Below are 15,977 nucleotides of genomic sequence, written 5' to 3'. Positions count from 1 at the left end.
TCCCCTGAATGGTAAAAATGTGAATAATCTTTATTCTTTTTGCACATCTGTATTTTCCATAATTTCTATATGAAATATTAATATATTTATATTGTTACAAAAGTTATTTTCAGTTGTAAGTGATATTTGCAAAGAGAGTTTTGAACTATTAGAGAAATCTATAGAGTTTTATAAAGACAAAATGCAATATCATAAAGAAAAACAAAAACTAGAAGGATACACCAAAATGTTAATGATGATTGTCTTTAGGAGACTGTTATTTCCCTTTTTACATTCTTTGATTTTTTCCAATTTTTTTTTGAATTTTCCATTTCAATGGGTAGAATTGCTTTTATAATAATTTTTTAATTTTGTAAAAGCCATAGAGGTCTATTATTATTCTCTCAAAATTTGGCTTCTTGGGTCTTTTATTCCCCATCTATCCTTCCTGACCCTGGACTTCTCCAATCTGTCCCCAAGCCAGAAGCTGAAACATCTGTTAGTTCTAGTTCTCTAAAGCAGTGCAGTTGGATGGACATACATGGGCTTCAGAGTCAGAAAGACACAGTTTCACACCCCTTCCACATGTCCCTTTAACTCTCTGAGCCTTGCCTTCCTCATCTGTAAAATGAAGACATCTAACTCATGCAAGAGTCGTGAGAATAAAATGATACATGGCCAGCCACGGGGCCTGGGTGGAAGAGGTGTTTGGGAAATGTCAGCCCGGCTCTCTGTATACCAAGGAACCTTCAGCTCCCACTTCCTCCTGCAGGGGCAGGGAGAACTGAGGCCCAAGTCAGCAGCTGTCCACTTCAGACACTTCCCAGGGACCTAACTGCTCATCAGTCACTGCTTCTGACAGATCTTTCTCAGCTCCTTCTTCTCTGCAACCCGCTAGCCATCTGCCCTCTACCGTTAACAGCCACAGAGTACCTAGCACACTGCCCCCTGGTACTTAGTAGACAATCATTAAGGGACATGACTGTTATCATTTCTACCATGATTGTACTCTTCCCAACCCACCTCTTGCCAGTTGGTCGCCGAGTGACCTTGAGCAAGTCATTTCACCTCTCTGAGCTTCTCATTTGTAAAATGGGCATAATAATACTTAAACCTTGTGAGGATTCAAGCTAATGACTGTAAAGCACTTGGAACTCTGCTGAGAGCACAGTGGGTGCCTGATAAACGACAGCTGTTCATGTTACATAATTAGTGTATCCTGTCTCCCCAACTAGACTGTGAACTCTTTAAAAACAAAACCACATCTGATATCCCTCTGGCCTTACTGAGTGACCCAGCCTACAGGAGGTGTCCAGAGAGCATCTGTTTACTGACTGACAGCCCGGGACCCACATCTCCTGCCCGGCCCCTCTTACCAGCAGGATTTCGATGGTGCCCAGAATGTACATGGCCCCAGCAAACGTAGTGCCCAGGTAGAAGCAGAGGCCCACGGCACCCCCGAACTCTGGACCCAGAGACCTGGAAATCATGTAGTAGGAGCCGCCAGCTGCAGAAAGTACCCAGTATTGGCAAGAGGTTCCAGGAACCCTGGGCTGCTGTAGCGGGTGGGGAGGGGATCACAGACAGTGGTGGGAAGGGGGTTGCCCTGGGCCTCACAAGCCTTACAGGCTGTCGTGGGAGACCCAGCCAGATACTCTGAGTGGCTTTTACAGCACTAATTACCATGTTGCTAATGACCCCTCTAAGGAGCTCATGGCTCAGAAAATAGGATGATGGGGAAGAGGGTCTCAGGTAAAGGGAAGAGATCTTTCATTGCCCCATTCAACACCATCAACAGCCTCCTTCCCCTCCCCTTAAGAGGGCTGCCCCCACCTACTCCACAAACATCACAGCCCAGCCCCAGACCTGCAGTATTGCCTCTCGGGAGTCCCGAGGGTGCCCAAAGCCCTGGCCACTGCCCCTGCTTCCTTCCAACCGTCCAGGTCTCTCTCCCACCCAGCCAGGCCCCCTTCCCCTCCAAGAGGCCCCAGTCACATACCAGGCACGACACCATTGGTTGCGATTGCACTCATGGAAATGGCCGTGAGCATCGTCTGTGAGGACAGAGATCACCATCAGGGAGGCGGCTGGGGTGGGGGCCAAACCTCCTACCCCATAAACACCTGCCAAACCCACAAGTCCTCTTCCACTGAGCTTCTCCTTGGTACAGTTCCAACTCATACTCCTGCCAAGTCCTTGTCCAGAGAAACCTCTTCTTCACCCAGCACATGGAAGGAACGCGAGCTCTCACATCAGAGAGCTCTGGAAACCCCAGCTTGGCCTCTGACCAGCTGTCTGACTGGAGGAGACACATCACTTCAGTTCTCTAAGCCTCCGTTTCTTCGTTTATTCAATAGGCAGGTGTACCAGCTTCAGCACTGGCTACTGCACATATCGAGGGGAGAATCACAGGTCACACGTGAGGAAGCATAAATGTCATGGAAAGTAGGTGTTTAGTGAACATGAGTTGTTTTTTTTTTTTTGAGAGGATGGGAAGAATTCAGCCAGACCTGTTTGGGACCCATCATCCCGTTTTCTTGTGAGTCAAGACCTACCAAAATGTTAACCGTTGTGGGGCTGTAGGTGGATCTGATTTACTAATGTACACCTATCTTTTTTATCAATGAGTCTCCAGCACCCGTACCCACACAAAGATCCAGGTGACACCTGGTTGATGGCCATCAGGGATGAGCCTGGAAGAGGCTAGAAGGCCCAGTCAGACCTAATTTCCTCTCCAAGATTATAGCAGTGGCTCCTATAAAAAGCTCAGGTCTCATGCTCCCCCCACTTCCCTTCCCCTCCCACCCTCAGGTCCCTGCTCAACCCCCAGCTGTCAGGGAATGGGCGAGGGGAGGGAGTCACTCACACAGGAGCAGCAGATGAAGACCATGCAGAAGGCCTCTATGATGCCCGCGATGCCCACCACCCACGTGAGCCGCAGGAAGAGGATGACCCCAAAGATGTTCTGCAGGCACGGTAGGTACACGCCCATGAAGGTGCCCATGCGGGGGGCCTGCCAGGGAGACTGGCGTCAGTTTCTGCAGCCCCCATCCCTACCAGCACCCCAGGCCCTCTCCTCTTCCCCATACTTTCATCCCCCTCCCCTCCCCGCCTCCATCTTTACCCCTCATATCCCATCCTTTCCCCTCCTATCCTTCCGTCTCCATCATCCATCCCTTCACCTGAATCCCTTTTTCCTATCCCCCCCCCCACTGCCTTCTCTCCCCTCCAGCCCTCCGCCCTCCCCCAGCCCTTCTTCCCCAAGGCCCTCACCTGCACCGGCTTCTTTTTTCCACCCTCGTTGTTTTCTGCCTCCTCATGCTCCCTGCTTCCCTGGGGCAGGTTGGTGTAGTTGGCCAGGCCACTAAGCAGGGAGGACACCATGGGACTGGTGTCCATCTCCTCCTGTGGAGGGAAGTTGTCAGTGTCGGGGCGCCAGGGTCTAGAGGAGGGTGAGCCAGGTGGTAGGAGGCAGAGAGAGATGGGGACCAGGAGAGTTGAGACTGGGGTGAGACAGGCAGGGAGAGAGGGGATTAGGATAGGAAGTGGGGGAGCAGGGGGAAAGGGAAAGAGAAGAAGGGATGGGGAGGTTCAAGGAAGAAGGCGGGCCTGAGGGAGAGACAGAGAGGAGGGGACAGTGCCCCAGGGAAGGAGGGAGGGAATGGCTGATGAAGGTGGAGATGAATCATGGGGGGAGTCCCAGGACCCCAAGCAACCCACCTCAAACAGGGCCATGTTCTTGCCGTCATACTCCTTCCCCTTCTCTGTGTCGGTGCTGTTGATGAAGGGGCTGCTCTCCTTGGGGTTGCCGTCACCTGAGAAGGCAGAGGAGTGAGAGACTTGGCATCAGTTGTTTGTCACCCGTCTGCCTGGGCATCCAGCTGGGTGGCCACTTTAACTCACTGAACCTCAGTCCGCATGTTGAAAACACGAGCTAATGCTACCTCCCTTGCAGAACTTTAGTTCTGTATAACGAGCCTAGTGCACTCCCTGACATGTGCAGGGTATTTAGTGAATGTGTGAGTGCTTCCTTGCTCTGGTTGGGGAGGGGGGTCCTACTTCATTCATCAGGGCACCAGAATTCCCTCCTTGACCGTAACTGGCCCATCCTGGTGTTTGGTGGGGGTGGAAGCATGCTCTTTCCTAGAGGGGAGGCAGAGACCACTGCAGCCCGAGGCCCCCAGGATACTCCACCTCTGGAAAAGTGACCCCCTTTGGTGTATCCTGTGTCCCTGGTTCATCTTCAGTCAGTGTGTGTTTACTGGATGTCTCCTGCATGCCGGTGTGGGCGTGGGGGTGGGGGAATAAAACACAGCCTAAGACTATACCTGCCCTTGGGGAACCCAAAGGCAGGGGAGATAAACCCATAGCCAGCAGTTTCCAACCCAGAGTGGTAAATTGTGGGGCAGAATATGAATGATGGACTGTGTGAACACGGGAGAAACACTCAGCTGAGCCTGGGAGGTCACGGAAGGCTTCCCAGAGGAAGTGATGTGTTGGCTGAGAATTGAAGGATGAGTAAGAGCTAGACTGGGAGGGAGCCGGGAGGGTGTTCCAGGCAGATAGAACAGCAGAACAGCGTGTTCGATGGCCCAGAGGTGAGAGTGAACTGGACTGGGTTAGAGGACCTGAAAGAAGTTTGATCTGGAGGAGTCTAAGGAAGGGGCATGGGGGGAGGGGCGCTGGAGGATGGAAGAGAAGCCTATGAAAAAAATGAGGCTAGGAATGTAGGTGTGGGCTGGGTCCTTGACTAGCCGACCACGTTAAGGATCTTGGACTTCATCCAGAGGACCATGGGAAGTCACTGAAGAGTTTCAGGCAAAAAAGGACCGTGGACAAATCTGTGTTTTAGAGCAATCGCTCTGGCCTTTTGACGAAGAATAAAGAAGTTAGTTAGGGGGGACTTTTCTGATGTTCCAGTGGTTAAGACACCATGCAGGGGGGATGGGTTCAATCCCTGGTTGGGGAACTAAGATCCCTCATGCCACGTGTGGCCAACAAACAGGAAAAAAAAAATGCAGAAGCTAAGGACTTTCAGAAATCTGGGCAAGGACTGATGATATCCCAGACCAGAGCAGTGTGGAAAAGTGAGCAGACTCCAGAATTATTGGCATACATTGCTATGCCAGATGTGTGCAGATGTGGGAAGGAGGGATCTAGGATAATGCCTGGGTTTCTAGCAGAGGTAAATGGGTGGATGATGGTGCTATTTAATAAACGGAGGGAAAAGAGGGAGACTGGGGGTGGGGAAGAGGCTGAATATGACTGATGGTACGGCACTGTAGGGCACTCAGGAGAACTTGTCCCGAAGCACTTGGATACACGGATCAGCCTGGGGCCCAGGAGAGAGGCTGGGCATGAGAATCAGGGGTAGCCCGTGAAAAGTTGTGTAGCAAGTGTGTGAAACCACATGCCTGGATGAGATCATGCAAGGAGGAAGACTCTAGGGCATTAAGGAGAGGGTCCTTTCAAAGAGACATAAGCACACACACACACACACACACACACACACACAGGCACACTCCCTTGGCTCCAGCCATCACACTTTCTCAGTTTTCAGGGCTGAATCCCAGTAGTCGACATCTCTTTGGACTCCAGGGAAACTCTCCAATGACCAAAACAGAAGTGAAGTGGAGGCCCTACATATTCTGAATTTCCTGTCCCCTCATCTCCTGACCTCTCTCTCTCTCTCCATCTCCATTCTGCCCAAATCCTCCCCATCCTCTCCTCCTGGAAACCTCCCTTAGTCTCTCAGCCAGGGTCCATCCCCAAAGCATGACCTGCTATAAATCCAGTGTCATCCTGACTCAAAACTGTGGAAGTGATGCCTCAAGTCCTCAAGGGAAACCGACCGCCCACCATCTCCTGCCACCACCGCCACTTCACTCATCAAGCCAAGAACTCCTGACCCCCAAATAGGGCCTCCACCAGTTCACTCTTCTCCTCACGTACACGTACACGAGTTCCTGGGACTAGCAGACTGGTCCTGCCAGTGGGAGCCTGGCATGTAATAGGTGCTCAGCAAAATGTCTGTTCAGGTGAATTCCCCCGGGCTCTCTTCCTGACCCTTAGGGTCTTGGAAGAGCTCTTTGGGGCTAGAGAACAGGAGAAACAAATGTGAGGTGGGTCCCTCTTCATTTTTAAGATGCTGACAGAGGCCTTGTGTTCTCACCACATTATAGTGGGAACTAGAGGGTTGGGGATGAGATGAGAAGAAATTTCTTAATGGTTAAGAAAACAGGTTGGAGTCAAGAAGATTTAGGTTCCAGTCCCAACTTCGTTGGCTGTGTGGACCCGTTGGGCAAGTCACTTAAACTAAGCCTCGGTTTCCTACTTTGCAAAGGGATAATCATCGTGTTTAACTCAGGGTTGTGGTGGGGATTAAGTAAAATAATGCCTGTTGGGCATGCGTGTATTGGGCGCATAAGTGTACTTACTGCTGTTACTATTACAGTCACGATTATTACTAATATACGTGGTACTCCACCCACCCTGGGCGCCCGATCCCACACCCCTTCCCCAGCGGCAAGATTTAGGGGCCCCGCCTCCTGTGGGTTCTTCTCTCGGTGGCTCTTCGGGGATAGGACCGTCAGGCACGAGAGCCTCCCATTCCTTTCACAGCCCTCCCCTCCTCCTTCGTGGGGGTGTGGGGAGCGTGCAGGGCGGGAAAGAGGGCGTCCTGGCCAGAGACCCGGCATCGAAGCAGCCCCGCGCCGGTCTCCATGGCGACTGCGCGGGCAGAGAGCGCAGCGCGGAACAGGGCCGGCCACGCGCCCGCAGCGGCTTATGTAACGCGGCGCGCAGCGCGGAGCCAGACTCCGGGCCGGAGCCCAGCCAGGAGAAGAGGGCAGGGAAGGGGGCAGCTCGTAGGCTTGTCCTGGGTCGCGCTTTTCCACCCGCCGTCTGGACGGGACCCCAGGTCCCCAGCCTGGTCTGCCAGGGCTGATTTCGACCCCTCCCTGGAACCCCGGTTGAGGGGGAGGGGTGAGCTTCATGACCCCTCAGAGGGGCAGGACCGCGAGCGGGGACCTCGCCCCCATTCCCTTAGCCGGGAGTCAGAAGGATGCGAGAGCGCCGTGCGGCGCGCGAGAGAGGCTGGGCCAGACGGAGGCTGAGCCCTCTCCGCCCCCGCCCTCGCCCCCGCCCCCTGGGAGCTCTCAGCCCGAATCGGCTTTCAATTAAGCTGCGGCCGCCAGAGCTCCCAGGGAGGAAACAGGCTAGCGGCGCGGGCTAAGGAGCCTCCCCTGGGGGCCTGGGGGGCCAGGCCTGGGGGAATCCCCAAGCCAGATGAGGGGAGTAGGGGACGGCGTCAGACCCCAAGACGAAAGGGGACCTGGGGGCCAGAGTGTGTTCTTTAGTCCAGAGGAGCCTTCTTACTCTGGTCATTCCCACCTCCCCGAGGTCAGGATCCAGGTCTCCTACATTTCCAAGAACCTAAGTTCTGAGATGCTGGATTTTCTCGGTTTGATGGTCTTCCCTCAAGCCCCGGAGGTCCTTGGACACCCCCAACCCCCATCACCGTCTCCAGGCACCACTAGGAGGCCTTCTTTCTCTCTCTGGGGCCAAAATGCCTGACCCAGGTCCTGGCCACTCTAGTTTCAGGTCCTGGCCACTCAGAGAGAGAGAGAGAGACTCTGCAGACGAGTCTGCTACACTCGGAGTCTGGAAAACTTGTGGGGAGGGGGTAGAACTGAAGGGAGTTCCTAGTTGGAGTCCTGCTGCACACTCTTTTCTAGGCCACCTGAGACCCCACAGAAATCCCGTGGCCCAGGAAGGCTCCATCATCAGGGTAGGGCAAGCAGGGCCTGGGGGACTGGACCAAACCCTGTGTCTGGGGGAGCAGAGCCCCCTCCTCAGAGTGGAGACTTCTGAAGGGGATCCCATGTGGGAATGACACCCCCCACCTTCGTTCCCTCGGAACAGCGACGGGATGCCCGGCTTTGCTGCAGACTCGACTTTGCCAAACCACCCCTCTCCCGCAGCCTGAACCTGCTATGGAGGAGGACGCCTGCGGATTGACCCCAGGGTCACTGGGGAGATGGATGAGTTAGCCAGCCAGTAGTTCCTGCCGCTACTCAGCTTCAGGGAGGAAGAAAGAGTGTCAGAGGATGAGGGACCCTGGTGTCCACAGCCTTCCCAAGAGACCACTTGGCTCTGACTTGGACCCAGGATCCGGAGGACTTCAAGTCCAGGCTGCCCGTCCCTGAAAGACCCTGCGCTTTCAGCCTTTGGGGCCCGTGGGCCATCCCCCGGGGGAGGTCTGCAGGAGTCTTGGCCCAGAGGGTCAAGCAATGCCCAGGGGAGCGTTTGAAGGCGCTGAGCGCAGACAGTCAGAGCAGGAGGCGCGCTAGTGCGCAAGGGACGCAGCGCCGCTGGAGGGTGGGGGGTGGGGGCGGCTGACAGCCGTGATGGATGGCTGAGACCGCTGGGGGGCGGCGGGGGGCCTGGGAACCGGAGTGGGTGGCTGGCCTCGAAGACCTCGGAGCAGGGAAACCGCGGAGGAGGGCGGGGGAGAGCGGGAGCCGCCAACGGACTCGCTCCAAGCCCCTCTGCTCCTAGCGAGTCTCCGCACCCACCGCAGCGCGTCCGCAGTGTCCGCGCCACGGCGCCGGGGATTCGGCCGCTGGGACCCCGTTCTGAGGCCTCACTGGGGAAGCTAGCAGAGCTGACTAGAGAGACTCCCCTCCGCCCCACCCTGGAAGCCTCACAGCTATCCCAGGGTACCCAGAGGAAAGGGAAGGGGGAAAGAAAGGAGGGTGATCATGCTTCCCGTCCTGAGAAGGAACCCACGGGAACGCGAGAGGGAGAAGCAGATTCCGCAAAGTAGAGCTGAAAATCCCCGGAGGAGGTTCGCTTCAGTCGGAGGTCGGACCTCGGGCAGCTTTGGGGGAGGGGGCCCGGACTGCATCAAGTAACCCCTTAAGGAGACACCGCAGCCGGACGGGGGCTGTCATACGGTTCCACCCCCCCCATAGACACCTTCCCCCCACCTTTCAGCTGGAAGTCTCAAAGCGAGGGACTGCAGCAGACTGCGCCCCCCCAACCCCCGCGCTCTGCGCCAGGACGCCAGGGTCCCTTCTGGGGAAAAGGAGCCCTCCTCCCGCCCGTCGAGCTCCACGTCAGCCCATTCTAGCTCTTCCAACCCCTTCCCACCGACTCCCCCGCTTAGCCAGCCCACGTCTGCCCCCGGGCCGTGGGCAGTGGCAAGCCCTCGGCCCCCAGTCCTGGCCCCGGGCGCGGCACATTCCAGCACCTCACACAGCGCCTGGCGCATTCCAATGGAGCTAGGCTCCAGGCCGACTTGGGCGCCCACCGCCCGGGTCAATCCCAGCCTCGCCTCCGAAGGAGGCGGCCCCCCGCTCTGTCTCTAACCCCAGAGCTGCTTCCTCTCCTCGCCGCCCCCGATCGCTTACCAGGGTTGGCTCCCCCATCGCCGTCCTCGCAGTCCGTCAGGTTGTTTAGCATGGTGGCCGCGCGGCGCCGGGCCCGGGGATGGCTGCGCGCCTCGCCCGCGCCCCTCTGCCTGCCTTCGCCGCTCTCTCGCTCGCTCTAGCTCTCTCTCGCTCTCCGCTCCACGGAGGAAGAAGCTGCAGTGCCCGCCCGCCCGGCGCACATACACTCGCACACGGACACACGCTCACACCCGCGCGCGCCCCCTCTCAGCGGCGGCGCGGCTCACCTCATCCCGTATGCAGGAGGCGTGAGCCACTGGCGGGGCTTTGGGAGGGGGGGAGCAAGGGAGGGAGGAAGAGAGGGGACGAGGGGCGGGCAGTGCGCTCCCGGAGGCCCCCTCGCATGGAACCTGGGGGCTTGCACCGGTGGGATGGAGAGGGTGCTGCGGGGGTCGGGGGCCTCGCCTCCCAGGAGCAGACGCAGCTCCGCCCGCCCCCCACTCTCCGGCGCAGGCGGGGCCGGCACGTGGGCAGGTGCCATCCCGCGCCCTAAAAATAACGGCAGGGAACTAGGTCGCGGCCGCGGGGAGGCGGCCCCGCAGCGGCTGCCTGGCCGGGGGTCTGGCCTGACCCTTAGAGGGAAGATGTGGGGATCTGAGGCAGCAGGGGGAGCGCGCCGTGGAATATGGGTCCCTGGAGAGCCTGCCTGCAAAGCTGGGGAGGCCGGCCCTGAAGAACGGCATGGAATCGTGCCCTCGCCCACAATCGCTGCTCAGGAGGCTGGAGCTAGGGATGTGCGGAGGCCAGAGCCTTTAACTCAAGCACCGTGCTGGCCCCCGAGGGGTCAGGGTCAGGGGCTGAACTGTCTGGCTCATCCTGGCTTAAAATGGGAGGCATGAGTCTGAGGAGTTGCAGTGAACCCTTTCTTTCTGTTTAGACCGATAGAGGTCTCAGCGTCTCACCTCAAAGGCAAATCACTGGAGTCCCAAAACAAGCGACCCTCCTCCCCCACCCCCGCGCAAGGAACCTGGGAAGGAGAGGTGGTGAGGAGGAGAGAAGGCGGCAGTGAGGTTCTGGAGCGCTGATTCCCCACTGGGGATGGTGCAGCCTCTGGGGAGGGCAGGCCGGTCGCAAGCTGGCCAGGAGTGGAGTGGGGGAGGGGAGAATGAGGCCGCCTGTCGGTTTGGGACCAGATTTTCTCCTGGGGCGGGAGTGTCTAATCCCCTAATCCAGGATTGCTTTCTGAGGATTCCAGAGCTGACATGCCTTCTGCGTTCCTCCGCCTCCCCTGACACCAGTCCCCTAGAAGCTTGATTGTCCTGGGACCCCCTCAGCACCCCAAGACTCCAGGCTCGAGCCTGTGGGAAAAGATCTCAGGAAGCTGCATCAGCAGTGTGGACCCTTTGAGCCCCAGCAAGATGGAAATATCCAATGAGGAGAGCCGATCAAGGGGAAATATTTTTGAGACTCACCCAACCTCCAGCAGTAGCCCTTTAAGTTTCAGGGGAGTTCCAGGCCTGGAGAGGATGCTTCAATCATCTTAGCTAATGCATAGCTTTCATTTTACAGGTGAAGAAGCTAAGGCCCACTGTTGATGGGGATGGGGGAAAATGACTGCCTATGAACACAATGCCAGTGAATGGCAGAACTTGGCCTAGAATCCAGTTTCCTTTATTCCAGTTTAGGACTCTTTCCCTTAACATAACGTCTTTTGAAATGGGTCCTGCCTCCAAAAGAAGAGGCAAAAATGCAGTCATATCCAAACTGCTCAGTGCCTCTGATCCTTGGCTACTAACAAAGGAACAGGGACTGGATTGGAGATGAACTCTCTCCCTTTTCTTGCACTCAGGCTTCATAGGTGCAGGGCCAGAGTGGCCTCTCAGCTTGCAATTGGAGGTGGGTGCAGAAGATCTTCAAGGGTCCTAGAAAAAATCTGCCCCACTAGCGATCCAGGACTAGGACGTGAGTTTTTCAGGACCATGGACAGAGCCTGCTGCTCAAATTCTGTTGTCACACATGTGTCACTGACTTCACATTGGGTCAACCTCAGAGTTTTCAGCAGCTAACTGAAGTGGGAATCTGAGACATCCTACAGTAAGATAACCCCTTCACTGGATTTTATGGACACTGGAAGCACTCTTTAGGGTGGAGAGCTAGCTATTCAGACAAGGTGTGAGAATTGGTCTTCTTGGCTTTCTCAGAGAGAAAACCATCCCTCCCCCCACACACAAAAATGCAATGAGTTTAAATTGGTGACAGGGGTTAAAGGGGTTGCAGGTGGGTAGGCCAGTGTTCAAGAATTTTTAAGCACCGCATTCCACAAATCACCACCACCACCATTATGGTTTTCTACTACTCTGTAGAGACAAGTAATACAATAAAACATGTAGTATGTTTGAGAAGTGCTGAGAAATAAATGCTGCGGTTTTTCAGCAATCCTAGGTCTGGGATGTTCCCCTGGGGGGTATTTCCCATTTGTGTTCCAGAGCCCTGGCCACTCATGGAGGGACTGAGCCCACCCAGAGAAAATCTAGATCCCAATGGAGTAGGTGAAGGGAGGCATGATCCTCTTCCCCTGGGTGTCCCATCTGGGCACCCTCACCAGACCTCCTACCTCACAAGGCATCCAGGATTCAGGGGATAGTGGTGCTGTCCTGTCCTCTGCCCCAAAACTCTGCATTTCCTTGGGCAAAGCTGGGTTCCTCTCAGGCCCTGAGTATCTCCATCTACAAAATGAAAGAGTGAGGCTGCATAATCCCTGAGCCTTCTTCCCACCCTGAAAATTCTCCATGCGCTCTCCATTTATCTCAGACCGAATCCATGGAGCTCTTCACGAGGAGCCAAGACCAACTGAGGAGACAGCCACAAGGGGAGACCCCAGTCCTTTGGTTCACAGCCCCCACCTCTCAAAAATACTGATCCCCATTCTGGCCTCAGGCCAAGCCTCTGCAGTGAGGCTTTCAGAAAACACATTGCAGGCACCTCCTGCACTGGCAGCCTGGCCTTGGCCAGTAAGGGGACCCTCAGCTCTGAGCCCCAGGAACATGGCTGGAAGCTCAGCACCCCATCACCGCCCAGAGCCCTTGGAGGATCTAGGGCCAGGGGCATCCTCTCATTAAATCATCATGAGGTGCAGAGCCTGGCACAGGTCTTATTTCTCAACTCTGAGTCTCTAAAATTCATCTCCCCTTCCACTTATGCTTCTCAGAGAGAGAGAGAAAAAAAAGGTCAGGGAAACTGCCTCCTAATATCAGGATTTGGACACTGGAAGGAACTTTGTAAGTTATTTTTTAACCAGCCCTCATATCTGGAGAAATTGGAAAAAATGGAAAGAAAATAGAAATGGAAAGCTATGAATTCACTCCATGGGATGAACCTGTGGCAGACTAGGGACTAGAATCTGGCTCCCTGAACTCCAGCCCAGGGTCCCAGCCACTGAATCAGGACAAGAAGCTGTTTGGAAGAAACTGGAGCCACTTGATGGGGTCCTCTTTCTATGAAAGGTAGGTGTAGTGTTCCTCTTTCTGGCTCAGTCCCTATCCACCCTTGTCTCTATATCATTATCCCCACGGCCTAACCCACCCACCCCCAGCTCTGGCCTCATGGAGCTAAGGCCCTGAACTCCATTCTTCACTCATCTCTCCCTCACTGGGAGGGCCCTTCCTCTGGAACCCAAGCCCTCGCCATGAATTGATGAGTCTGGGGCAGAGCACACACCCCCCACACAGGGCCCGCCACAGACACGTCAACCACCATCATCTCCGTGGTAACCGGGGGCTTAATTAACAGGCTGCAGTCCTGTCACCATGGCAATGGCACCCCGACAGCCCCTCATTCCTCTACAGATTCAGTCCATCTTCCCTCTTTCTCAATCAGGACCCCCTTCTCACTGTACCCACCCCCATCCCCACCCCACCTGGAGAAGCTGGTGCCTGCAGATCACTCTGGTTCATTGAGAAGAGGGAAGGGCAGGGGAGGGGGATGAGATAGAGAGAGAGAGCAGCCCATCACCATGGCAACTACAGCCCTGTTCATAACCAGTTTGTTGCCATGGTGATTCCCAAGGCTCACCTTGGGCTGAGGTAGTGGGCAGTGAGGTTCGGAGTCCTGGCTTGAGGAGTGGGTGACTGGAGAACTCCTTGGATAGGCTGGAGATCTCCAGATCAGATATTTATACCAATAATTCAGTGTTGTTCTTCCCAATTTACAGATAGAGACTGAAACATGAGGTTTGGGTATGGGGGAGGTAGAGAACATCACCTTTCTAGACCATCAAAGAATCTAAGCATTTTTATGGCTAGAAGGACCTTCAGATAGCTTCCTGTTCAACTTCTTTATATACAGCTGGGGAAACTGAGACCCAGAGAGGGGAAGCAATGTGCCCAAGGCCACACCACAGAGCCTGGGCTAGAGTGTGGATGGGCTACACTGTGGTCTGGCTCCGTCCCCCTAGCACAAGTTGGCTCCCTCTCACTCCATGGGGACACATCTCAACTCCTGTTAGTCTTAACTAGGCCCAGCACTCTTCCCAAGGCTCTGCTTCTCCATGAGAAACAGACATAGCAAGGAGCAATACAAAGGATGGAGGAGTAGCTCAGAGTTGTAACAACTGATCCCAGGTCCAGCCAAGGAATCATCGATCTTCCCATGGCACAGAGAAGGCAACTGAGGCATGTGGGCTGCAGCCCAGGATTAGTGGTAGATTCAAGGACCAGCTTCTGAATTGCTTCATTCTTCCCCCATAAGTCATATCCCCTCCTATCCTCTGGCAGCAGGAAGCACCCCCAGGGACAAACTCCACTCCCTGGGTCCAGAATGAAAGACAATGCTTGTATGTAAATGAGCTACAAAACCTCCCCCAACCTTCCCCCACCTTCCACCTGCTGCCATCTCTCCCCTAGGACCTGGGTGAGGACATCCGGTGGGGAGAGCATCCCCCTGGGGCCAGAGCACTGGCTCAAGAACAGCTGGGGGAAAGATAGCACCAGATTTTAATTTCTCCTAGGGAGCTCTTTACTTCCCCACGTACTGGCCTACCAAGGAGAGGTGCTGGAGGCTGTCTCAGGGCCTAAGAGGTTAAAAATCCCCAAATTAGGAGAAAGGATAGTTAGGGATTTGGGGAAGGTCATGTACACAGTGTTATGTTTAAAACGGATAATCAACAAGGACCTTAACTCTGCTCAATGTTATGTGCCAGCCTCGATGGGAGGGAGGTTTGAGGGAGAAGGGATACATGTATATGTATGGCTGAGTTCCTTCCCTGTTCACCTGAAACTACCACAACATTGTTAATCGGCTACACCCCTATACAAAATAACAAGTTTAAAGTTTGGGGGGGAAAATCCCCAAATTACTCTCAAGATGGAAGCATGTGCATGTGCAAGCTCATGCACACAGGTACGCATCCCACAGACGGACACAGAAATACAAACATCAACATGCCAATCAGCACACTGGCATACAGTAACACACGTAAGCACTGACTCAGTGACTGTCCCACGGGTCAACAGAGCTAACGTGGGATGCTTCTCCCTCAAGACATGCAAAGATACACAGATACCGCCTCTGCCATAAGCCCACGGCATTCCGGATTCACATCCAATTTGCACACACATCTGCACACCCAACACTGGGAGCTGTATTTTACTTCAGTATGCAGGAGCTTGGAAATGGGAACAGGAAGACGGAACAGTCGCCTTGAGATAAGAGAGAGCACCATCTTATTTTCAGGCCAGGGGAGGGGGAATGGCAGGAGAGAAGGCAAAGGTAGGGGAATTAGGAGCCTACAGCCCCTCCCCCTCTCACCTGATGAGCAGTAAGCACGTACTGAGTGCCCAGCTGAGCGCTTGACAATCAGAACACAAAGGTAAAAGGATGAGGTCCCTACCCTGGAGATGTAAGAGACACACAAGTAAATAACTTCCATCCACTGGGACATGTGCTATAATGGTGCACTGGGTGGGCAGAAAAGGAATGTCTGCCTCTGCCAGGAAGTGAGAGAAAGTGAAAAAGAGTTTCAGAAAAGGTTAAATGAGCTATAACTTACAGAGTGAGTGGGAGTTTCCCTGGCTAATGGAGGTGGGTAGAACAGGGACAGGTATACCAGGAGCAGATGAGGGGAGATTTTGAATGACTGACTAAAGGGTTTGCCGTTTATCCTACAAATGATGGGGGTGCTTACGGAACAGGAAGCAGGCAGACCAGTGAGGAGGCTGGGGTCATGGCCACATGAGAGATGATGGGTTTGGAGCAAGGTGACGATGTCAGAAGGAGAGATGTGGCTAGATTCTGGATAAGTTTGAAGAAAGTGACCAAGACATGAGGACCACTCAGATCTAGTGGGAAGAGAAAAGAAGGCATTGATGGCTCCTAGAGTTCTGACTTTTAAATCTGTAAGAATGGTAAGAACATCATTGAAAATGAGAAAAGGGACAGACATTATGGGAATGATGAAGAAAGGAAAGAGCCCCCCCATAATCCGAGTGACCACGTTCAGGATGCGGTTGGTTCACGGGACTGGAACCCTGAGGAAATTTAGGACTCAGTTGGGTCATTTATTCAATGCAGAGGTTCGCCAGATAAAACCCCTAAAAGGGTTTTGGGTGC

At 54.5% G+C, this 15,977-nt stretch overlaps 1 protein-coding gene across 4 annotated transcripts in view; it reads right to left on the bottom strand.

Annotated features, from left to right (window-relative positions):
• SLC12A5 (solute carrier family 12 member 5) overlaps nucleotides 1-15,977 on the bottom strand; it is a 36,792-nt gene that overhangs the window by 19,505 nt on the left and 1,310 nt on the right. For 2 of the 4 annotated variants that reach the window (XM_081561064.1, XM_081561065.1), the window contains exons 2-6: nucleotides 3,700-3,794; nucleotides 3,253-3,384; nucleotides 2,846-2,992; nucleotides 1,979-2,033; nucleotides 1,356-1,486 (exon numbers count right to left, since the gene is read on the bottom strand). In XM_081561064.1, the coding sequence (XP_081417190.1) occupies nucleotides 1,356-1,486; nucleotides 1,979-2,033; nucleotides 2,846-2,992; nucleotides 3,253-3,384; nucleotides 3,700-3,794 (560 nt within the window). Of the gene's footprint in view, nucleotides 1-1,355; nucleotides 1,487-1,978; nucleotides 2,034-2,845; nucleotides 2,993-3,252; nucleotides 3,385-3,699; nucleotides 3,795-9,392; nucleotides 9,460-15,552; nucleotides 15,707-15,977 lie in introns of those variants that run through there. The other 2 variants (XM_081561066.1, XM_081561067.1) reach the window with 2 other exon arrangements.

Source organism: Giraffa tippelskirchi, chromosome 13, assembly GCF_054371585.1.
Source record: "Giraffa tippelskirchi isolate mGirTip1 chromosome 13, T2T-mGirTip1v1.2.pri, whole genome shotgun sequence".
NCBI classification, from domain to species: Eukaryota; Metazoa; Chordata; class Mammalia; order Artiodactyla; family Giraffidae; genus Giraffa; species Giraffa tippelskirchi.
Note: the sequence above shows the minus strand (reverse complement) of the source record. Positions and strands in the feature narration are given on the sequence as shown.